This window comes from Pipistrellus kuhlii, unplaced genomic scaffold, assembly GCF_014108245.1.
Source record: "Pipistrellus kuhlii isolate mPipKuh1 unplaced genomic scaffold, mPipKuh1.p scaffold_m20_p_3, whole genome shotgun sequence".
Classification (NCBI taxonomy): Eukaryota; Metazoa; Chordata; class Mammalia; order Chiroptera; family Vespertilionidae; genus Pipistrellus; species Pipistrellus kuhlii.
Genome location: NW_023425529.1, coordinates 147546467 through 147570053, shown reverse-complemented (window position 1 = coordinate 147570053; position 23587 = coordinate 147546467). Strand labels below are relative to the sequence as shown.

The window sequence follows — 23587 nt, the reverse complement described above, 5'->3', positions numbered from 1 at the left end:
GAGTAACTAAACTGTTCTAGCAAGAGTGACAACTAGATGACCAGGTGTTTCATTTGGTTTCCAAAACTTCTTTGTTGTTAAGTAGCTTTTTTTTATTTTTATTTTTTATCGAATTGATCTTAGTAACAAACCCAAGACATCTACGTTCTGGGGCTTACACTCACACGCAATTACATTGCCTTCGTGTCTACCATCAAGTTGAGCCAGAAGTGAGCAACTGATGCTTCTTGGAAGGAAGGGATCTCGAAAAAACTGCAGCAGGAGTGTCATCTTACTACGTTTGAGTGGGAAGGTCGGAGAACTGATCTTTTAGGTGCAGAATGCAATCACCGAGCGGGGAGAGAATGCTCACGGGGGCATAGGGAGCATGAATAGCAGGGGCCGCAACAGATGCCACCCCCGAGGCCGCTGAGCTGCGGTAGGAGGAGGAGGGCTGGGAGCGCCGCTGCGAGTGCAGGTGAGAGCTGGGGGAAGTTCCCGGCCAGCCGGGGGCGCGGCCCGCGGGATGTCCGTCCGTCCGCCGCCTCCATCCCGCTCCCCGCCCCCGCACCTACCGTGGAACTCGAAGCGGCCGATGCTCTGGCCCTGAGCGTCTCGGGCCGCGGCGCTGCTGAAGCTGCCCCGCAGCGTCTTGCCCTGGCTGCCGGGCGGCCACCAGCCACAGCAGGCGAGGGCCACCGCCAGCAGCCGCAGCACCCGCATCCCGGCCCGCTGCCCGACGCCCACCCACCCGCGGCCGCTAACCACCCGCGGCTCCCGGTCCCACGTCGGCAGCGGGGGAAGGAGGAGGATCGAGAGCCGGACAGGCGCTGCCGACCAGCCCAGGAGACTGACAGCCAATGAGGAGGGCGCCTCCGCCACGAGCCGGGGACATCCACCAATCAGAGGCTGTGGTGGGCGGGACGTGCGGAGGAGGGCGCCCCATCACTTCCCAGCCTGTGGGCTAGTTCCCGCCTTTTTCTATGGAGAGTGAGGAGGCCGTCGCTTCAGGTTACGGAAAAATGATTGCCCCGGCTGTCCACTGCGCATGCGTGGGGCTGCGGGCTGGGGCTGGAGGTTTTTGCAGAGACCTGGGGGAGGGCAAACCCAGGTAGCACCGTTCCTGGGGAAGAGAGGGAAACTCCCACGAAGCCCTGGGTGCCAGTGCAGCTTATTGGGACATTTCCACTTGGATGTCTCAAAGATACTTAACTTTACAGTCCAGTCGACTTTGTTTTTTTCCTCCAAAGTTTTCTGTCTTCCTGAATTGCATCATCATCCAGCATGCCAGACAGCTGGGAATTACTTCGACCCTCCACCCAGTCAACTCAATTCAACAGATGTTTGTGTACTAGTGAGTCTTCCCGGTGGTGATGGTTGGAAGCAGCAGTCTCTATCCTCTCCAAGCCATCATAATATCTTTTTACTGGGCCTATGGCAACTGACCTGCTGCACCAGTATTACTGTATTTTCCAGTGTATAAGACGACTCCCTAATTTTTTACAGTTAAAACATAGGTTTAGGCCTATATTCGCTGTATAAGACTACCCCCCACTTCCGAGGCAACACCAGTTCTTTTTTAATAGACCGCCTGTCTGACTCTGGCCAATCTGAGCAGGCTTTTTACTAGAACACAGTGTAGCTTTGGGTACAGAACATGTATAATTTGCATGCATAAAAAGCCTGCTTGGATTGGCTGGTAATTTTCTCCAAGTGGCTACACATCGGCCATCTCTAGAACCACAGGAAGTTTTGGGAAATGCAATTACTTTCCTTCAACAGTTCTAAATTGCTCTTGGTACACAACACACTGTTTAGAATATGGTTTTCGAGTCTCTTAAATGTCTATTTCTGGTCTCTTTTATCTCCATCCTTACCAAGCCATGGTCAGTTTGCCGAATACTCTTAAATTCTCACTTCTGGGCCTAGAGCATTTGCTGATCCTTCTGGTTGGGTTATTATTCAACTTCCACATCACCTTCCTTTTTCTACTTTACTCTTCTTCCCCAAGGCTCTTTTTGAAACCTTTCTAAAAATGTCAGCTCTGTGTTAGGTGCACCTAGAACAAGAATCCCCTACTTCCCTGCCCAGGCACTTACCATAAAGTATGTTTATAGTAAAATTATTTAATGAATAAATGTATATAAATTATTTTCACTCGACAACCAACTTTATTACATATAAGCAAGTTCTCACAACAGACCTCAATTTTTGGAAAAGAAACCTTGGGGAACACTTCCTATCATATCACCAGCATTTTCCGGTATCTCTGGCAAACCAGGAATAAACTGGAGGTATTATGAGATTTTAAAAAATTGCATTATATTTTAATTTGAAAGACACCCATGCAGCTTAGAAAAGATAGTCAAAATTACATGAAATAAAAATGTAAGCCCTCATTTTCTCCTTTCCTTGACTATACCTAATACCCAAAGATAATCCAAATTAATAGTTTAAGGTGGATCCTTTCAGACATACGTTTGTAAATATATGTAGTATTTGCAAATCAAGAAGATGAATCAAACTGGTCCCGAAAATAAAACTAGAATATGGATCCTGAATGCTGTGAGACCTCTTTTTCTGTCTCTTGTTATCAACTTTGTTTTTTCCTTCCCACTAAAGACAGGCTTTTTGATTTCTCAGTTCATTTGAACAAATATGGCCAAGAGCAAGTCTAAAATTTGTAGGTCCTTAGAGTTTAACCAGACTATCCAAGAACCTTAGTCAATTCCAGATCCCAGGAAGAGACTTCAATGGGCTTAGGGTGAGTCAGATGCCCTTTCTGGGGCCTGCAAGGAGGGAGTCAAATTGGGGCGATGATATAGGGTAGGGGAGCCTGGTCATATAAAACCATAAGTATCCACAATGAGTTTGGCCCTCATTCCATGTTGGTACATTATTTTAAATAATGTACTGATATACAGCCCAATATTTTAAATAATGGGCTGTATATCAGCCCATTGGATTTTAAAAGTGCAACAATGTTACTAAACATTTACATTATGTCTAGTTTTTCATTACTAAGAGCAATATAGCAATGAACATGCTTGTGTTTTCCTGCAATTACCTGTATTATACATCATAGAATTTGGGGACCATAGGCTATGTACATTTGAATTTTTCCCACCAAAATGTAGTAACAAATGATACCTCTACATATACTGGGTATTCCCATTCTTTTTTAAGGCTCTGTCAATACATTTTTTTAAAAAAACAAAAAAAAACATAGATTTTTATTCACCTATTTAACAATATTTACTGAGTTTGTTCTGTCCCAGGGCTTTGGCATTGCATCAGAACGGAGAAACAAAGCTCCGTTCTCATGGAGCAGGGACAATGATCAATTCAACGTAAATGTTAATAACTGCTATGCAGAAAAATAAAGAGTCAATTGGTCCATCTGGGCTGGTCAATCCTAGGCAGACATCTGGGGAAACAGCACCCAGGCCTATGGGAAACAGTATGCCAGGCGAATTCAAGGAAAAGCAAGGATAGAGTCTAGGGAGGAGTAGGACAAGATCTTAGGGTAGGATCTAGGAAACACTTTTACCTTGATTGCAAGCAGCTTGCGCTGTCTATAATAATAATAATATCAACAACAACAGCAAAAGGTCGTTTTGCTATTCCAACCTCTCATTCTCTATACTTTGTAAAATACTGCCTGGGAGTTCACAACTCAGCTGCGTGTTAATCTGTGGAGATGGCTGTTGCACAAGAATGAAAAGAAGGTAATCATTCATATCTCTGACCACCTGTGTATCTCAGCAAAGCCTAATGCATGCTGGAGACACTCCCCAGAAACCTTCAAGGCTTCAGAAAACAACTCTGTGACCATCTAAACTCCTATAACAGAGAGGAATAGACAGAAGTGCTCCAGCCATGAAGACAGAAGAGAAACAGTTCAGAGATGGACGACGCTGACGATGCCTTGCTATACCAGCAGACAGCAGCTGCGTGTTGCTGAAGGATACCCAGGACCAAACCAGAGATGGTTGCACCTGCATCACCACCATTTGTCCACCATCCAGATCTGAAATATCATGGCTGACAGGTACACGTAAGGAACTGTTTGACATTGAAATTGGGACTCAAAAGAACTGTTAGTCCAGAAAGAAACTCACTACAGAATGATTCATTTGCCTCTCAGCATAACCATTATGGCTTGTCTCAGTTTAGGTTCTTACAAGGGTATTTCTTAGATCACATGATCTCACACATCTAGAGGAAAACATAAACTGATGAACAAAAACGGACCCAGAGAAAGAGAAGCAGTGATCAGACTCTCAAACCTCAGAGTGAAAATAGAGGAGGGTGCGGGTAAGGGGAACAGAACAATCAAAGGACTGTGTGCATGCTATGGGCCTAGCCCAGTGGCCATGGACAATAGGGGGGTGGGGCATAAGAGGGGATGGGAATGGGGGTAGGAGGACAATTATGTGATACCTTAATCAATAAAATTAAAAAAAAGAGTGGAAAAGAAAAGATTCCACCTCCCCAGACACCGGACCCTTAGACGCTAGCAACCCAGGCGGCCGTACAGACCAGCTGCGCCCGCCTGCGCACCCGACTGCTCCGCCCCGCCCACCGACGGTCCGGGACTCAGCTCTGTTCCGGAAGTCGCCCCAGTAACCAAGGGTGATGGGGGGGAAGGGGGGGAAGAGAAACGAGGCAAGTCGTAAAAGGTCGCGATGGAACTTCCCTCCAGGCTGGAGACCTGGCACTTTACGGCGCCGGGCGCTGCGGCCCCGGAGATGTCGGCTGCGGGCTGGGTGGATCCCGCGGGCCCTCCCGGCAGCTTCGCGAAGCGGGTGCTGGTGACCGGGGGCGCCGGCTTCATGTAGGTAACGGCGCCGCCGGCCGAGGGGCGGCTTCCCCGAAACCCCAGCCTTTCCCTGCGCCGCTGCTCGCTCTTGGCAGCTTGGGACCAGCTTTGGGTTGTCTGTCTGATCCGGGGAGAGAGTCTCTTAATTAAGGTGACCGGCCAGGCGTCCCGCTTTGGGCGGGACAGTCCCAATTTTTAACAATTTGTCCGGCGGCGTTTTAAAAAAAAGCCGCGGGACGGGGGACAAATTGTTAAAAATCGGGACTGTCCCGCCCAAAGCGGGACGCTTGCTCACCTTACTCTTAATGCATGACCGGTATCTTCCTCTCTTCTTCCCTCGCCCGGCCTGTGAGGACCAGGCTCCTTGGAAACTGCGACTTCTTTCAAACGCCTCCCGTCCAAAGCGGAGGTGCTGGGTGCTCCCCGCCCTCCTCCCTCGCCTGCGGTGCACCTGTCGCTCTCCTGGGTGCGCCCGTAATTGGCAATGAGCTTCTCACCGTTGCTTCGTGACCCGCCCCCTCCCCTCCAAGACGCAGGTCTTGTACGTGCAGTCACCCCAAAAATAAATTTTTGTAATGGGATAGGGCATGTATTTAGTCAACTGACTTAAAAAACGCTCTGTTGGTACCAAACGGTTTGCTGCCTCTTTCCCGCACACCCACAATCAAGTCCTCTCTCCCTGCTTGCACGTATACCCTCAGGGCCTCTTCTCACCCCTTCCCCTTCCACCCTAGCCCATGCTATTGTACTTTCTTCTTTTGCCCTAGACTGCCCATAGCCTCCTGGTGGCTCATAATGCCTCCGAGTCTGTTTCTCACAAGTCAGTGTTGATTCAGCAAGCGTGCATAACGTTTACTCCAATGATTCCTGTCGTATTTAGAATAAAAGCCAGGCTCTCTACCGTGTCTAGAAGACTCTCGCACGCCCAAGCGACTTTGCCAATCTGATCTCCTGCCAGTCTACACCCCCTAGCTTTTCTGTGCCAACCACACTCTCCTCTTGCCTTCCCTGGAACACAGCAGGCCCCTTCCTCCTTTCTTGAGGCCTCGCCCTTGCTTCCCCTTTGCTTAAGCTGTTTGCATCACTCAGTTCAGGCGTTTACTCAGACACCACCTCCTCAGGCCTTACCTGACACCTCCTCCCTCCCCCCAAACTAAAATACCCACTCCCTACTAACACACTTACCATTGCCTGAAATGTTCCATATTGTGTTTATTGTTATGTATTGTTTATCGCTTGCATCCCCTCTTTAGAATGTAAACAGAATGAGGGCAGAAAGTGCTGCTGTCTTAGCACCCGGAAGAATGCTCATTGTATGAAGGTCTTTAGTCATTGTTTAATGGATGAGTGCATCAGTACAAACTTAAACACTCCAAATGCCTAGTGGAATAAAAGGAACTTGGGACTCTCTCTCCCAAGCTCATTAGCACATTAAGTCTCCTCTTCTGATCTGAAAGTGGCTTGGAGAAGGGTACCCGCAGGCAGGGTTCCCTTAATGAGAACAGGAGCATGGTGGACATGAAAGGATGGTACTGGTGTGAGAGTGCTGGTCCAGGAAGGGTATTTCTAGAAAATGCTGTGAAAGGGCTGTTAAGCTGCCCTTGTTCCCACCGGTGTTTGGTGCATATGATAAAATCTGGAGGATCATCTCACTGAGATGTGCCTCTGGTTCCACTTCAGGGTCCTCTGAAACCCAGGAGCCACTGTGGATATCTAACTCAGATGGTTTCAGCTAGCCGTGGAAACAGAGGTTTAGTCTAGGACCCCCTGATTTAGACCATCACATTCTTGTGCTAAGAGATGGCAATTGCAGTAGAATTACATTGAGCATAGATAGCTCCTCTGCTCACACTAACTTAATTTTTACATAATTATACCTACAGTCTCTGAAAAGGCTCATTATAGACCATTTGCCCTGACCACCAACCATTTATTTATCATCCATCCTGCTTTACTCCCATACTCAAAGTATGCGTGGACAGATCACTAGTTAAACTATCAATAATTTTTTCTTAGGACCAGTGAATTGTCTCCATAGCATAAAGGAAATGTAAGGCTTTATATGTTGATACTATTGACAAGGTTAGTGAAAAGAGTGGATGGGTGTATATTCAGTGTAGTTATATTTCTTGTAAAAATTTAAAGGTATCTTTCATTCGTTGCCTAATACCTGATAGCTTAGAATAACATTAAAGAATTTATGGAAAGGTGAAATTTTCTGCTAATAGCATATACTTTTTTCTTACAGTGCATCACATGTGATTGTGTCTTTAGTGGAAGATTATCCAAACTATATGATCATAAATCTAGACAAGGTGAGTTTTATAAAAATGCGTTCATGTGCTGAAATTTATATATATTTTAAAATATTAGAATTTTGTCATGCTAATAATTTCATTTTTTTAATCATTTTAGTAACTTAGGGGCCTGTATTATGTGTTCATGCTATATTTAATCTTAGTAATAAAGTCCTTTGAAACTTTCTCATTTATTATGATACCCTATAAAGTAAAGGTTTTAAGAGCAGTATTTTTACCCAAAAAAAAATCTTCACCCTAAACTCAATATTTAGTGTAATATTGTGATTTTTAATCTTTTTTTTAATTGAAATATTCTGATTATTTGATTGTATAATTTGATTTTATAACTGTCATCTCATGGAAAACGATATATTTACTTTTAAAATTAAAATGTGATTAATTTAATTTTGAGAATATTATATAATAGTTGGACTCTCCTTAGATAATCTGAAAACCATGATTAGTAATTGCTAATTTAAAAAAAAAATTGATTTCAGAGAGGAAGGGGGGGAGAGAGAGAGAGAAACATCAGTGATGAAAGAGAATCACTGATTGGCAGCATCCTGCCTGCCCCACCCGGGAACCGAGCCCTGATCACCCCTTTCATAGGTCGACATTCAACCTCTGAGCCACACCAGCTGGGCAGAGGAGATACCATGATTACTGAATTTTTTACTTTAAACACAAGATGCAGTTAGTTACCTTCATTTCACAAAATGTAATAGGAAAAATACATAGTCAAAGAACAAACCAGGAATTTTTACCTGCCTTTCATAGTAATTTCCCCCCCATCTCTATACCAATTTACCAGCAGTTAACTCCGAAAAAATGTAATGAGCTATAATATGTGTAGTACAGATGTAATTGTTCTCAATCACTAATTTTTTTTCAGTAAGGAATGATAAACTTTTATAGCCATCAGCGGCTGGAAGCAAATCTGAGCAGGAACATTTTTAAAAGGAGAGGTTTATAACAAGTGTGTGTTTTGTATGTGTGTTTTGAAACGATAACAAAATTACGTTTTTGTTTTTTTACTTTTAAGAAATTAGATACTTAAAAAATACAAAAAGTAAAAACTTTAAGAAGATATGTTCTTGTATTACAGTCAGACCATCTATAGTCTTTAAAATAAATTGATATTTTATAGGAAAAGCTATTATCACTTTTTGTATTATTTCTCTACCCTTCTTTCCTCTTATTTATTATAAGCTGGATTACTGTGCAAGTTTGAAGAATCTTGAAACCATTTCTAACAAACAAAACTACAAATTTATTCAGGTATGAAAGTTTCTTATAATTATATAATTATTATATATTGCCTATTATTATAGATTTACCTGTTCAAACACTGTATCTTCCTTCTTCACAAACTTGTATAATATGGACTTAGAAAGCATGCTAATTAAAGACCTTTAGTTTCCAGAAGTACCACATGCTATAGAGAATACTACTTTTAGACTGACACCATATATAAAGTTACATGTGATTTTTGGTACTTTGGTACATCTGTGAGTAGCTGATTTAACTTATATGGTTTGTGACTTTTAGGTCCTTACTATCTTTCTTAATAAGGCCTTGCTGGGATTTAAGAAGATTGGTATAAAGTGGGGTGTTACCAGACTTTAGCCAGCCAATAGCCAAAAAGCCCACCATATAGCCAGTTGGATAGTCTTCTCCCATGAAAGTTGGTTGATTGGCTCTGGAAGACTGATTCTTACTAGCTGCTTTTAAAGGAGTCCAAAGTATAAACCACAGAGCCAGGTCATTAATTTGCAAAGGCAAATTTTAATGTCAAATGCAACTCTTTATCCTATGGTTTATGTGGGTTTGTTTTTTTTTTGTGATTCTAAAAACTCTATTTTTAACCACATTTCATTATTCTGTTCTTCTGTATGAAAGTGTTTTCTTTAGTCACCAAAGAATTATTGAGAATACATATTTTTATTTTATTTTATTATTTAAAAAAAATCTTTTTACCAGAGGCCCAGTGCATGAAATTCATGCGCTTTGTGGGAGAGGGGTCCCTCAGCCCGGCCTGCACCCTCTTGCAGTCTGGAAGCCCTTGTAGGATGTCCAACTGGGCCTAAGCTAAGCTATCAGTTGGACATCCTTAGTGCTACTGCAAGGTGGGAGAGGCTCCCACCACCATTGCTGCGCTCTTCAGCCATGAGCCTGGTCTCTGGCTGAGTGGCGCTCCTCCTATGGGAGCTCATTGACCACCAGAGGAGCAGCATCTGCCTATGGGAGCAGCATCTGTCCCCTGGTGGTCAGTGCATGTCATAGCAACCAGTTGTTCTGCTGTTCAGTTGATTTGCATATTAGCCCTTTACTGTGTAGGATTGATTTCAGAGAGAAAGGGAAGAGAAGAGAGAGATAGAAACATCAATGATGAGATCCAGCCTACAACATGGGCATGTGCCCTTGACTGGAATCGAACTCCAGACCCTTCAGTCCACAGGCCCATGCTTATCTATTGAGCCAAACCAGGTAGTGCAAGAATACATATTTTTAGAACTAACTACACATCAGAAGTACTCTTACGTTTACTTAGTTGTGATAAGATACATTTTTCAAAATGTCGTTCCAATTGTAATAATTACTTTAAATATATTTCAATAATGGTTATCTTGAACTTTTGAAAATATGTATAAAATTTGTCCTGTTAACACAGCAACCTTAGGTTGACAAGAATGTTATGGAAAAAACCTAGTACAGCCCTCAGTAGTAGTTGGTACTCAATAAAATATTATTTTAGACATTTATTTGCAAAAATAGTTTTGAATTGAATATTTTATATCCTAGGATGCTGGGGAAAAAAATACATCATTCATTACTGTACTTACTTGACCCCTCAGTTTAATTTTAAGCTGCTCTCTATTAAATTGGGGAGGGGAGAATGGATTCTCTTATCTTTTTGTTGTTGTTGTTCATATAGTAAAATGGTTTTTACAAATGAGAATGCTAAATGAAACTTAATTTTTTCATGTTCACTTTTATATAGGGTGACATATGTGATTCTCACTTTGTGAAGCTGCTTTTTGAAACAGAGAAAATAGATATAGTACTACATTTTGCTGCACAAACACATGTAGGTAAGCATTATTTTATATTGCATTTATGAGGGGCAAATTATCTATTCCAGTGGCTGTTTAGCCTAAATCAAAGTCCAGTAATGGGGCTGTGCGAGTAGGTATTTAGTATGTGTCTTTGAGCAAGCATAAAGACATGCTTTTCTAGAAAAACAAACCAGGAGTCACTATGTTATCAAGGTAATTGGTGCTTTTCAAGTCACTTTTTTAAAATTGTAGATAGAAATGTAACCTTGAATGTTACCTTAAAAATACAAGTTTAACCAAAGTCAGCATAGGGATTACTTCTGGGGAGATGAACATTTAAACTGTATTTAAAATAAATAAATAAATAAATGAATAAATAAATAAATAAATATTTGCATTGATTTTTTTAAAGAGAGAGAAAGAAATACTGATATAAGATAGAAACATCAACTAGCTGCCTCTAGCACACACCCCGACTGGGGATCAAACCTGAAACCTGGGTCTGTGCCCTCCCCAGGAATTGAACTGGTGACCTTTCGGTGCACAGGACGGTGCTCAGCCAACTGAGCCACACTGGCCAGGGCTTTATGAGTTTTTAATTTGTATTTTTCTTGTAATTAGGTTGAGCATATTAAGCTTCATATTGTCCTATCTATTTATGTCTCTTCCCCATTTTACCATAGGGTTGTTATTTTTTATAACTTCTTTATAGATTGAGTATATTAACCTTTTATTTCTGATAAGTTTAAATATTTTCCCAGTTTGACATTTATCTTTTTAATTTGTAGATTTTTCTGTTGTTTTTTTAACCATGCAAGAATTTTTATGTAGTCAAATTTATCAGTTTCTTTTCTTTTGCTTCTGTGTTGTGAACCATAGTTAGGAAAGCTCCCCTCATTCCCAGATTATAGAAAATCGATTCTTTAGAAGTGAATCTAATATAATAAAAGCCTAATATGCTAAGTGTCGGATCTTCAGCCAATCAAAATGTAATATGCTAATGATAGGCTAAGGCTGCTCCACCGCTTGCAATGATGTGCACTGACCACCAGGGGTCAGATGCTCCAACTGATAGATTAGCTTGCTGCTAGGGTCCGGCTGATCTGGACTGAGCGAGATGGGCCATACACACCCTGGAGCCCTCCCGTGGTCCCTCCACATTCTTCCCTGGCCCCAATCATGCACCATTTAGGGTCCCTTGGCCTAGCCTGTACCCTTTCGAAATCCACTCTCTTATATTCCAGGTTGAGAGCCCCCTCCCTTCGAGTGCACAAATTTCATGCACCGGACCTCTAGTTTACATATTATAAAATAATTTGTCCAATAGTTGTTTTCAGCAATAACATGTTGAACTGAAAAGCCCAGCCCTCTAGCTTCAGCGTGAAATTTCAAAAAACTTTTAAATTTAAAAATATTTTAAATTTAAATTTATCATTTTTTTTTCCTTATGGAATTAAAAGTGTTTCCTGAAAATTTTGCACTGATGGTTTTCTAGGCTCTAAGAATGTACACATATGATGTAATTTAGGCTTAAAGAAATCATAATAGCCATGTGTTTTATGTTATTCTTAAAACTATTGCATTTGTAGTGAATGAAAAGAAGTGAATAGTTTTCCTTAAACCTAAGTCTACCATTTGGTATTTGTTTTATCCCTTGGATGGAATTGTTCTAGCTTTCTCTCTTTTCTTTAGATCTTTCATTTGTACGTAACTCAAAGGAGTTTACATATGTTAATGTTTACGGCACTCACGTCTTGGTAAGTGCCGCTCATGAAGCTGGAGTGGAGAAATTTATTTATGTCAGCACAGATGAAGTATATGGAGGGAGTCTTGATAAGGTAAGCTTAGAAAATATATGTTTCATCTACTTACCATGGATCTTGCAACAAACCTTAAACATTAAGACCTTCTCTGGGCTTTTTTCATCCTCTGATTATACATCACTTATGGGACTCTCAGTTGTCATTCCATGGTGCCTCTGTTCAGATCAAATAATGCCTCTCCAATGGCAACAACAATACTCGCAGAAGAGATTTAAATGTAATACGACTGACAATATTTTACAAGAGAACAGACAGCAGGTTTCATCTTTTTGTCCAGTCTTACATGCATGATGAATGTGATTTGCATCAGCCATTGTGCAAATTAGGCTGCAGCCTGCTGTCTGTTTGCTCAGGAAAGCACCCTGGGATGTCAAGGAGTAAGTGCGAAATTATTGTAGAAAATGGAATTTTTTCTCTCTTTTTAATAATTTGTAAATTCATAATTTTAATGCAAAAAATGACTCCATTTTCCAGTCTATATTTTTCATAATCACTCATGACCTCATTTTGCTTTGTTTTGTTTTGTTTTTACCAAAACACATGTGTAGTGAAAAAAATCATGAAGTTTGGAAAAACTTAAAATGAGAAAAAGCAGACCTTGACCACTTTTCAATCCACAATCCCACCTCTGAGAAGCAACCATTTTCATTTCTCCTTGCATTTTTTATAAGCTGAATTTCTTCCTTCTTGTACCTTGTCATCTTACAGCTGAGGTGACACAGTAACCAGATAATTTTTTAAATGTAAGATCATAACATTACTCTGCTCAAGGTCAGTTAGTGTTGGCCTTCAAGGTTCCACATAGTCTGGCCTCCCTCTAGCTCTCATTTCCCATTTCTCTCCCCTCTCATGAAGCTCCTTGCAGTTCCCTTGAACACGCTTCTATCTCAGGGCTTTGTACTTGCTGTTCTGCCTCTTGCCTCATTAGACTGTTATAAACTTTAAATAGGTTACTGCATTAAAGTGCACAGAGAAATGCTTTGCACATAGTTGGGGTTCATAAATGTCTTTTAATGCCATGATTAACATTTCAAGTTTGTAATATATTTTCTGATTTCTCTACTTAGAAAGTATACATAGTACCTTTTAAAAGAAATTTATCTTTTTAAAATTAGGAATTTGATGAATCTTCACCCAAACAACCAACAAATCCATATGCATCATCTAAGGCAGAGGCTGAGTGTTTTGTACAGTCTTACTGGGAACAGTACAAAGTAAGAACTTATTTTAATTTAAAACTCTTGAATCATTTTTCTTTGGACTTAGGTGTTAAAATGTCAAGTTAGCATTAGCAATATTTCATTTCTAGAGTAGAAGATACGTATTGAGAAAAGTTCCATATTAAGGAATTAAAAAAAAAACTGATTTTCTATAGCGTGTAGACAAAGCAGGACCTACTTCTTTCTTCTTGTTTAGTTCATCTTTTAAAGCACATGTGTCAAACACAAGGCCCACGGGCCAAATCCGTCCTGCCAGGCCTTGCAATGTGGCCCGCACCGCGCTGTCATCACTGCACTCCGCTGTGTTTCCATCACAATGACAGTTTATGACTGTTCAGTAAACCATTCGGCCCGCGATTTAGGCTGGATTTTAGATTTTGGCCCCTTCTCTGATTGAGTTCGACACCCCTATTTTAAAGGAATGATTTGTATGTGTGTTTTTTTCTTACTTCAGTAATAGGTAGAGTGTTACAGCTAAAGTGAAAAGCCTTGCCGAAACCTGTTTGGCTCAGTGGATAGAGCATCAGCCTGCGGACTGAAAGGTCCCAGGTTCGATTTGTCAAGGGCATGTACCTTGGTTGCAGGCACATCCCCAGTGGAGGTTGTGCAGAAGGCAGCTAATCGATGTTTCTCTCTCATTGATGTTTCTAGCTCTCTATCTCTCTCCCTTCCTCTCTGTAAAAAATCAATTAAAAAAAAATAGATATATATATATTTATTTTTTTTTTAAATAAATAAATAAATAAAGTGAAAAGCCCTGCTCCCAGGAATCCTGGGAGTGAAGGAAGTCAGAGGGAGGGCAGGTTCCAGGACCTCCTCTGTGCTCCTCTCTACACAATTCATCTCTCGTAGCTTCTCGTAAATAGGAGGCAGAGTTCCCGGATGGCTCTGACAGTGTCAGTGGGGCGCCTTACCCGTATGAATTATCTGCTTGAATCCCCTACATTTAGCTTCCAACTGATCTTTGGGAGTAACTAGGGCCTGGGTCAGAAAGGCAAGCCCAGGAACGACTTAAGGTCCTCTTGCCTTTTGTGTTCCAGTAGCATTGGTCCTTTTCTTTCTCCTGGTAGGTTTTTTATTTGTAAGCATTGGTACAAGAGAGAAAGCCAATTTGAAGTGTAACATCTAACCAAACCTAGAGTCCTAGAGATGGTCTCTGAAAAAATCAGGTGGAAATTTCCTTAGTGTTCTTCTATCAAACTTACAAATCTGCCTTCATCTATACTTGTCCTCCCCTTGTCCCAATAAAGAAAAAATTCCTCTTGAAACCTCCGCCTTTATCTGAATCCCATCCTCTCCTGTCTTTTCAGGAGTCTTACATTAGAAAAAAAAATCCCTTCCCTCTGTCCTTAAGGTGTGTGGAATTATTTAGCCAAAAGTGCCATATTTTAAAACTGCTTAACTTTAGATAATCATTATTTTGGACCTTTCCATTATCTTACTGTCGAATACTCTAAGTTTCCAGTTGTCATCACAAGAAGCAGTAACGTTTATGGACCACATCAGTATCCAGAAAAGGTACATTGTATTTCTAAATTCAGAGTGTTTTAGTGATTGTAACTTATAATAATCTCTCTTCAGTTATTCAACATTTATGTTGTAATTGTACGTAATTTATAGATGCGATATAGGTCACATGCAGATCTCTGGTTTAGAGTTGCAAGACTTAAGCTTAAATCTTGACCTTACATTCATCAGCTGGCATGACCTCGGGCCCTTTTTAGCATCATTCTTAGAATGAGGAGTAAGGATAACATTAGAAAGGATTTTGAGGAATCCAGTGAGATGATACACATGAAAATGCCTTGCACTTTGCAGGATTCCCAAGCACTGCTACTACGCTGCAGTTTAGACTCCTGGTTTGCAGTAAGACCAGTATGTCCAGCTATGCAGGAATGTGGGAAGCTGGTACAGAAATTTTATCTGAGACTCCACAGTGATGGGACTATGGCGTGGAATAAAAGCATTTCCAAGTGGGCAGAGACGCCTTATGAAATCAGCCATGCTCGTCCCAAGAATCCTGAACTGGAAATACTGACTTCAAATTGCATTTTGGAAAGCAGGACTCCAAAGTCAGGGAGATTTAGAGAGACAGATGGTGTTGTACACTGATGTTTGCTCAGTAAAGGCAAGAGGGAGTACTTTGTGTGTGGTAGAGCTTTGGCAAATCTGTTTGATCCTAAAATGACTTATTCAAGTTTTAGGTAACCTCTCTGTGCTTACATGTGCCCTGGAGAGACTGTGCACTTAAGGCCTTTGGAGAACGTTGTTTTTTTCCTGCTACTGTATGAAATCCCCAGATAGGTCACATTAGTGTCTTTGTCTTGTGACTCAGTTCCCTCTACAGCACTTCTAGAGAGTGCAGTGTGTGGCCCCTGAGGATGGCTGGGGGATAGGACAACTAAGGTTTAGTCCTTGTCTTCATTTAGAGTAATAATTGGAGTGAACTGAGATAAGGGCTGGAGGGAGCGAAGAGACTGGATTAAAAAATAAACAAAAGGGGAAAAATAAATTTATCTTGTTAACATCACAGTTAATAGTCTGGTTAACTGTTCTCCAACTCCTATTTATTATTGCAGGCCTGAATGTCTTCCAGAAAGTAGTACAAGTAGTGAATAAAGAAATGTATTCAGACCCTGCTGGTGTGGCTCAATGGCTGAGCATAGACCTATGAACCAGGAGATCAAGGTTTAAATCTCAGACAGGGCACATATCCAGTTGTGGGTTTGATCCCCGGTAGGGCACATGTAGGAGGTAGCCAATTTTCTCTCATCATTGATGTTTCTCTCTCTCACTCTTCCTTTCTCTCTGAAATCAGTAAAGAAAAAAAAAAAAAAAAAAAAAAAAAAAAAAATATATATATATATATATATATATATATATATATATATATATATATATATATATATATATATAAAAGGAAATGTATTCAACCCTAGCTGGGTAGCTAAATTGGTTAGAGCATCATCCTGATACATTAGGGGTTTCAGGTTCAATCCCCAGTCAGGACACATACACGAGTCAACCAATGAATGTATAACTAAGTGGAACAACAAGTTGATGTTTAAAAAAGAAATGTAGCTGAAACCGGTTTGGCTCAGTGGATAGAGCATCAGCCTGCGGACTCAAGGGTCCCAGATTCGATTCCGTTCAAGGGCATGTACCTTGGTTGCAGGCACATCCCCAATGGGGGTGTGCAGGAGGCAGCTGATCGATGTTTCTAACTCTCTATCCCTCTCACTTCCTCTCTGTAAAAAATCAATGAAATATATTTTAAAAATTAAATAAATAAAAATAAAAAAGAAATGTAGTCAAACATAGTTAATGCCTGTGTAATTGGTTCTGTATCATTAAACCCACTTTTAAGCAACTATGCTCCCTCCCAGCTAATGAATGTAAGGTCAAGACTTAAATTTAGAGTGAGTTTTTCACTTCCCAGCTGGTTGCATTAATCCATTTGTCCAAAGGAAAGGGCCCTTATCATGATCTGCTGGTATTAATATCTACTTTGCTTAAGTTTTAGAGTATCTTATACAGTCAACAGAGTAGTGAGTTTTGTGATGAAAAAGCAAATTATTCATGAAGACTTTCTGGAAAGTTCCACGTTATAATGTTATCTTATTTTTATATTTTTCTAAGAGATAACTTGTTTTTGTGAAATAGGAAGCTGTCTTAGAGCTCTTTTACTTATCGAAATTGTAATAGGTTTTTCTTGAACTCTGATGTATGTACAATATATTTCTTAACAGTAATAATGTTTTAATCTTATAATGAGCTTAAATTCATATTAATGAGTAAATTTCCAAAGTCTAAAGTGATATTTAAATATTCTTTTTAGGTTATTCCAAAATTTATTTCTTTACTACAACACAACAGGAAATGGTATGTTATTATTTACCTTTGTACCCATATGTTTTTCTGAAATGTTGTGGGATTTCTTCTAAGTTTAGTCAATAGATTTAAAAAAAAAATAACTATAATTTGTAATTCATCTTTATAATTTATTTACTAAAATCATTTCAGTTTTTAAGTGAAGGGACTAAGCAAAATACAAAAACAAGAAAAGAACTCATAGACACAACAATATGGTTGTTACTAGAGGAGAAGGGAGTTGTGAGGAGGTAAAAAGAGGGGGAGGGGGATAAATGGTGACAGAAGGAAAAAAATTCAGTTCTTAAATGATTTATCCTGGACTTTCAGTTATCGCATAAAATTTGACATCTATCTTTATATAATTTTACTTTTTGAAAGGATTCATTAAACTGTAGATAGTTCTTCAAAATAAATTTATGGTATACAATTGATGAATAAATATTTCTCAGAAGCTCACATATATTTGCCACTTTCCTGCTGAGTACCCTCAAGAGGTTTGAAGATCATTTAAGAACTATGGATAAAATTTAGAAAAGTTGTGAAATTTTGTGTTTTCAGTAAGAGTTCTAAGATTGCTTTGGGAATCGGCTTTTCTGGAGTTGTGCCCAATTGTTGCCTTACTCTGGCTCGGATAGCTTACTTTTTAAAACTTTATGATTTCCTTTTATTTAATTTTAGCTGCATTCATGGATCAGGGCTCCAAACAAGAAATTTTCTTTATGCTACTGATGTAGTAGAAGCATTCCTCACTGTCCTCAAAAAGGGGAAACCAGGTGAAATTTATAACATTGGAACCAATTTTGAAATGTCAGTTCTCCAGCTTGCCAAAGAACTAATACAACTGGTACGTATATATTGTGAAAGAGTAGTGTTTTCAAAATTTAGTGATACAATGACTAATTTAGTCAAAATCAACAAATTACAGTTTATTCAATTGAAAGGTTAATAAATAATAAATAAAATTTATAATTATATATACCAGCAAATTTTGTCCAGAGTGCTGCAAGAATTTTTAAAACATGTAGTATTTAATCAGGGGCACTGACCTCTTTTCAGAGCATTAGATTGTAAAAAAAAAAAAAAGAAAACAGCCAACATAACAATGGCCATCTGATGTGAATGAATAAGAATAATATATATATTTTTTTGTTAGATCAGCCACAAATATATTTTTTGGTGTGCAATAGATTTTAGTAATTAGTTTATGTGCCATGAGATGTAAAAGGTTGGCAATTACTAATGTATACTATCCATACACTAAGATATGTAATTTGAAATTATATTATTCATTTAGTAATAGTTTTTCAGGGGGGGGAAGCCCAATAAAAGATATACCTCAATTTTAGAGACATAAAGCTGTAAGTCTTAGAATAAAGGAACAATGATATGTAAATAATTATGATTATGAGTATTTGTATGTATTTGTGAACATCAATGATAAATCTCAGAATTCAGTAGAAAGGAGGACAGAGTGTATTGAAAAACTTGTTTTCCTCTGCACTATTCTCAGAATTCTCTGTACTCCTTACGTGTGGGTTTCCCCTACCAAACAATTGTCATTATGGTCTGGATGTTCTACAGTTTAACTCAATTCTGATGTTACCTATTTGGAGATAGTATCAGATCTCTCAGTTCAGATGCCGTTTGTAAGACCTGGCTGTCACCTGTGCTTCTGACCAACTAGCTATAAGTTGGAGGTAATTTGCTGAGTGGCTCACAGAACTCAGGAAGCAGTTTACTTTTAATTTTTATTTTTATGGAGGCTTCATTAAGTAGGCATGATTGATTAACACGTTGGCCATTGGTGATTAATTCAACCTCAAGCACTTCTTCCCCTTCCTCTCTCAGATGTATGGAAGCGGGGGCTGAGTTCTATCCCTCTAATCACCTGGTTGGTTCTCCTGGCAGCCAGCCCCCATCTTTAGGGGCTTCCCAAAATCATTATTAACATGAACAATTGGTGCAATTGAAAGGGGTTTATTATAAATAGCAAAAGACACCTTTATCTCTCATCATTTGGGAAATTCTAAGGGTTTCAGGAGCTCCAGGATAGGAACATATATTTCTTTTTATAAATCACAATATCACAATGAGTAATAACCAAAAGCCGATTTTTTTTTTATTTTTTGCCATAGTATACAATATGTATCCTTCCTGAGCTTCAGGTAGAGTATGGGTTAGAAAGTTACTAAAATGCTGTGCATCTTAGTTGTCTCTCCTGCTTTGAGGAAGTTGTTTTCCTTATTTTTTTAATCCTCTGTTGAAAACCATTGTTATTCTCTGGTCTCATTTTATAATTTGACCTAAAAGCCCTTTCCATTTTGACAGATCAAAGAGACCAATTCAGAGTCCGAAATGGAAAACTGGGTTGATTATGTTAATGATAGGTGAGTAACAAGTTAAAATGTTGGGGTAAGATTTGGCATCTTAGGTACTCATAAAATTATGAAATATATGGAATTAACAAGAAACTAGTTTGTCCATTTTGAGTTTTCTACCAAAATATTTTTTTTCTAATTGTAAATGTCATAAGAATAAAGTGTAGCATTATTATTGACTAACTGTGTGATTTAAAGAAAGTTACTGACTTTTTCTAAGACTGAGGTTTCCTTGAGTGTAAAAGAGAAAAAATGTTTGTTTGTTTTTTATATATTTTATTGTTTTTTTTACAGAGAGGAAGAGAGAGGGATAGAGAGTTAGAAACATCGATGAGAGAGAATCATCGATCAGCTGCCTCTTGAACACCCTCTACTGGGGATGTGCCTGCAACCAAGGTAAATGCCCTTGACCGGAATCGAACCTGGGACCTTTTAGTCCGCAGGGCAACGCTCTATCCACTGAGCCAAACCGGTTTCGGCTAAAAAAATGTTTTTATTCATTTCAGAAAGGAAGGGAGAGGGAGATAGAAACATCAGTGATGAGAGAGAATCATTGATTGGCTGTCTCCTGCATGCCCCCTGCTGGGGATTGAACCTGCAACCCAGGCATGTACCCTTGATCAGAATCGAACCTAGAACCCGTCAGTCCACAGAATAATCCTCTATCCTCTGAGCCAAACCAGTTGGGGCTTTTCTTGCCTTTTTAAAAGTATTTTTAGCTTCAATTATAATATAAAGTACCCAACTCAGGATATGGAACACAAAAGTCCTAATAAGTTTATATGCATTTATTTATTCATCAAACATTTAAGTATGATCCACTGCATGCATACTTAGATTGTGTTGAAATGAGAAGATAAGCCACAGTGAGTGTTAGGTATCTGGGATTATAGATGAGTTTAAAAATAATACTCTTTATTTTATAAATTTTCTATGGTCATGTCACTAGGGAGAATTTTTTTAAGAAAAAAATTTGAAATATGATGAAGATGCATGGACACCCATTATTTCTCTTGGTATTTAGATTTGTAAATATATTTCCATAGTGTCATTTTAAATCTGTTTTGTTTTCCAAGACCGATCAATGACATGAGATATCCAATGAAATCAGAAAAAATACATGGCTTAGGATGGAGACCTAAAGTGCCTTGGAAAGAAGGAATAAAGAAAACAAGTATGTTATCAATTGGTCATTTGAGGGATGAGGATTAAGAAAAATTTAAAGAAAAAATGGTTTATTTTTAGAACACTACAAATTGAGTAGAATATTGCAATGAATCATTCTTACTTTTCAAATTGTTACAGTTAATATATTTCTAGCAATAGTACTGTATTTCCTAAGCATCTTGAATTTCATAGACTGGCTTCTGATCAATCTTCCTATATCTTTTTAGCATTTGTCAGCTACTTATTTCATTGTTTCTCAGGTACACAATTTTTTACTTTTTTTTCATAACCTTGAAAGGTATGTGTTTTTACAATCACTAGCATCTTAAAATTATCATTGCAACATTTTTCTTTCTCAGTGGCATGTAAAATAACAGTACATCTTAAGTATCATCTTAGATTTGATGAAATATAGATACTTACAGTCTTCAAGTGTCTTAAGTTTTTATTTTCTATTTTTATAAATATGTTTTTATTGATTTCAGAGAGGAAGGGAGAGGGAGAAAGAGAGATAGAAACATCAGTGATGAGATAGAATCATTGATCGGCTGTCTCTTGCATACCCCCTATTGGGGAATGAACCCACAACCTGAGCATGTGCCCTTGACTGGAATCGAACCTGGGACCCTTAGGTCCTCAGGCTGTTGCTCTATCCACTGAGTCAAACCAGTTAGGGCAAGTGTCTTGTGTCTTTTTGTATTGAAACAAACAAATAGGAAGCAAATTGAATATGTATAGAAATATCTATTAAAATAGGTATATATTGTATAAAGTTTGTGTATATATGTTAAAGTTCTATTTAGAAATGTACTAATGAGAAAAAATATATCCAAACATAAATTCTTGATTCAGAGCTTAAAATACAAAACACTTGTGTTAAGTTTTAAGAAGCATATTCAAAGATAATGTATCTTTTTTTAATTAGAAAACTTTACTGATAGTATAGCAACATAAAATAATTTTACATAGTAACAGAAGGAAACTCACATCATTTCTCTATGCCTGTAATGTAGTATTCTACATTTACATGAATAAAATACTATACCTCTTTTCTGTAACTTTAAAACTAATGCAAATGATTTATCTAATTTCCCCCTGAATTTCTTAAAATCAGAATGTCTTAAACACTTTCACCAGCAAATTAAACATTGAAGCACTTTTGAAGCTAAAAAGAAAAAAAAAATAGTTGATTTTTTAAATCTGAATTTTTGTTGATGAAATGTCTTCTGATAAATGTCAGTTTAAAATCAAATTGTCATTAGGCAGTCCTTGCCTGCTCATAGCTGTTGTGCAAGACTTTTCTTACTTAGCAGAACTCAGTATATTTTGGTTAACTGATGTTTAGTTTTTTAATTTTTATTTTTTCTCTTTTTTTCCTATCAGTTGAGTGGTACAAAGAAAATTTTCACAACTGGAAGAATGCGGAGAAGGCATTAGAACCCTTCCCAGTACAGCCACCATTTGTGTAGTCAGGACAATTTTTGGGAGAAGAAGAAAGTTATCCTACCTCGACAAGATACGAAATCAAGCGACCAAATGAAGTGTCTTTTTTATTTTTTTTAAATTTTTTATTTGGAATTAGATTCATGACTTTTTGTATAAAATCCAAATGCAAAATTCCTCAGTCTTTAGAAGAGTTTCAGTATTGGCATAGGATTTAAATATCAAGATTCTTTCAGGGAACTTTTCTGAATTAGGAACCATTAGGCACAGAAAGAGTCCTTCATAGGAAGGGGCACAAGGAGGCATTGCCCGGTTCTGGGAAAAAGGACAGTATTGGCTCGGCCGATGACGCCCTGCTGGCACTGAACTCAGCCAGCCTCCCAGGCTTTTCCTGCCTCGAAAGTCTCTGAAGTTCTCATTTTTAGGCAAGCAGGATGAGACTTTTGCCCCAGCTCATCTTTTTTCTTTTTTTCTTTTTTTTTTTTAAAGTATGATATTGTGCTACAATTGCTTTAAAAATGGAACAAAATGGAAGCACTTTTTAACTTTTGATAATTTTGTAACAAGAAGTTAAACCTTTTTTTAAAATGACATATTGATAGTTTTTATATTTTCAAAGTCAAGTCATTGAACTATGTATAAGTAACCTTGTATCAGAAATTTTATCATGTTTAAAATGATTTTATTTATAAAATGACCTATATTTTAATGTATTTAATATAGAACATTTTTTTTAGTAATGATTGTTTTTATTTTCCTATAGAAGAATTTTTAAATACTTAATAATGTATTTTTAATTCCTTTCTCCCCTAAAGACTTTAAGATTATTTGAAAATGTAACTGATTGGACATTGTGTTGAGAAAGAGAAAAGAGTCCAAGAGTGTGCCCAGCTTTCTGGCTTTGGTGCATGATTGATGGTTGTTTTCTCCATGAAGTTTCATTAACCCAGAGGTGGTGAGGGATGGGGAGAGAAATGGAGTAAGGACCTTGAGAAAGTGGAGATTGGAGAAAGAGTAAGCATATCCAAAATTAATAAGAAGATTTGCCAAACAGAAATCAAACACAAACTGAAGTTGAACACTTGTAACTTCAAAATTTTGAGATATGTAAAAATAGTTAGATTGAGCCAGAATTGGGAATAGTATGAATCAGGTCGGGCGGAAGTTCTAAGGAGTGAGATTAACTGAAATGATGCTCCACAGGTCTTAGTTGTGTAGGGAAGAAATGCCTCTTGGAGGTGGCCTGTAGAACATGGAGATCAGGAGCCAGGTGTAAGGGAGGCTGAGGTGAAAGTTCAGGGAGGTGAGGAAGTTACAGGCACAAATGGGACCAACTGAGCAATGGTCTGTGGTGGAGTTGCTCATTGAGGGCAGATGACAAAATAAAACACTTGCTGTATCATTTGTTCTGTCATTTGTTCTTACATATATTTTTGTGTATACTTTTGTTTTCAATTTTAATAGACTCACTTTATGGTTTGTCTAATCTCAGAAAACGACCTTGACAGACATCAGGAACATAGCAT

At 38.6% G+C, this 23587-nt stretch overlaps 2 protein-coding genes across 7 annotated transcripts in view; one reads left to right on the top strand and one right to left on the bottom strand.

The window, feature by feature from the left end:
* The window catches only part of GPR180 (G protein-coupled receptor 180), a 31977-nt gene extending 31179 nt beyond the window's left edge, over positions 1 to 798 (bottom strand). The window contains exon 1 of one of the 2 annotated variants that reach the window (XM_045588735.1): positions 555 to 798. In XM_045588735.1, the coding sequence (XP_045444691.1) occupies positions 555 to 702 (148 nt within the window). In that variant the 5' untranslated portion in view covers positions 703 to 798. The remainder of the gene's footprint in view (positions 1 to 554) is intronic. The other variant, XM_036457342.2, reaches the window with a different exon arrangement.
* A 3861-nt stretch (positions 799 to 4659) lies between these two features.
* TGDS (TDP-glucose 4,6-dehydratase) lies at positions 4660 to 22103 on the top strand. 5 transcript variants are annotated; one of them, XM_036457647.2, is made up of 12 exons: positions 4660 to 4816; positions 7050 to 7116; positions 8311 to 8379; positions 10103 to 10193; positions 11850 to 11995; positions 13096 to 13194; positions 14659 to 14718; positions 17039 to 17082; positions 17752 to 17917; positions 19402 to 19460; positions 20528 to 20625; positions 22002 to 22103. In XM_036457647.2, exons 1-12 carry the CDS (start codon positions 4668 to 4670, stop codon positions 22085 to 22087), a joined length of 1134 nt encoding a protein of 377 aa, XP_036313540.2. In that variant the 5' UTR covers positions 4660 to 4667; the 3' UTR covers positions 22088 to 22103. The 5 variants fall into 5 exon arrangements, with proteins under 5 accessions (XP_036313540.2, XP_036313542.2, XP_036313543.2 ...); XM_036457648.2 differs by lacking the exon at positions 4660 to 4816 and adding an exon at positions 6849 to 6883; XM_036457649.2 differs by lacking the exon at positions 13096 to 13194.
* The last annotated feature ends 1484 nt before the right edge of the window (positions 22104 to 23587 follow it).

Coding starts and splice junctions, on each gene's coding strand:
- TGDS (XM_036457647.2), top strand. CDS start 4,668: ATGGAACTTCCCTCCAGGCTGGAGACCTGGCACTTTACGGCGCCGGGC. Junction 10,194..11,849: donor TGCTGCACAAACACATGTAG/GTAAGCATTATT, acceptor TCTTTTCTTTAG/ATCTTTCATTTGTACGTAAC. Junction 14,719..17,038: donor CACATCAGTATCCAGAAAAG/GTACATTGTATT, acceptor TATTCTTTTTAG/GTTATTCCAAAATTTATTTC.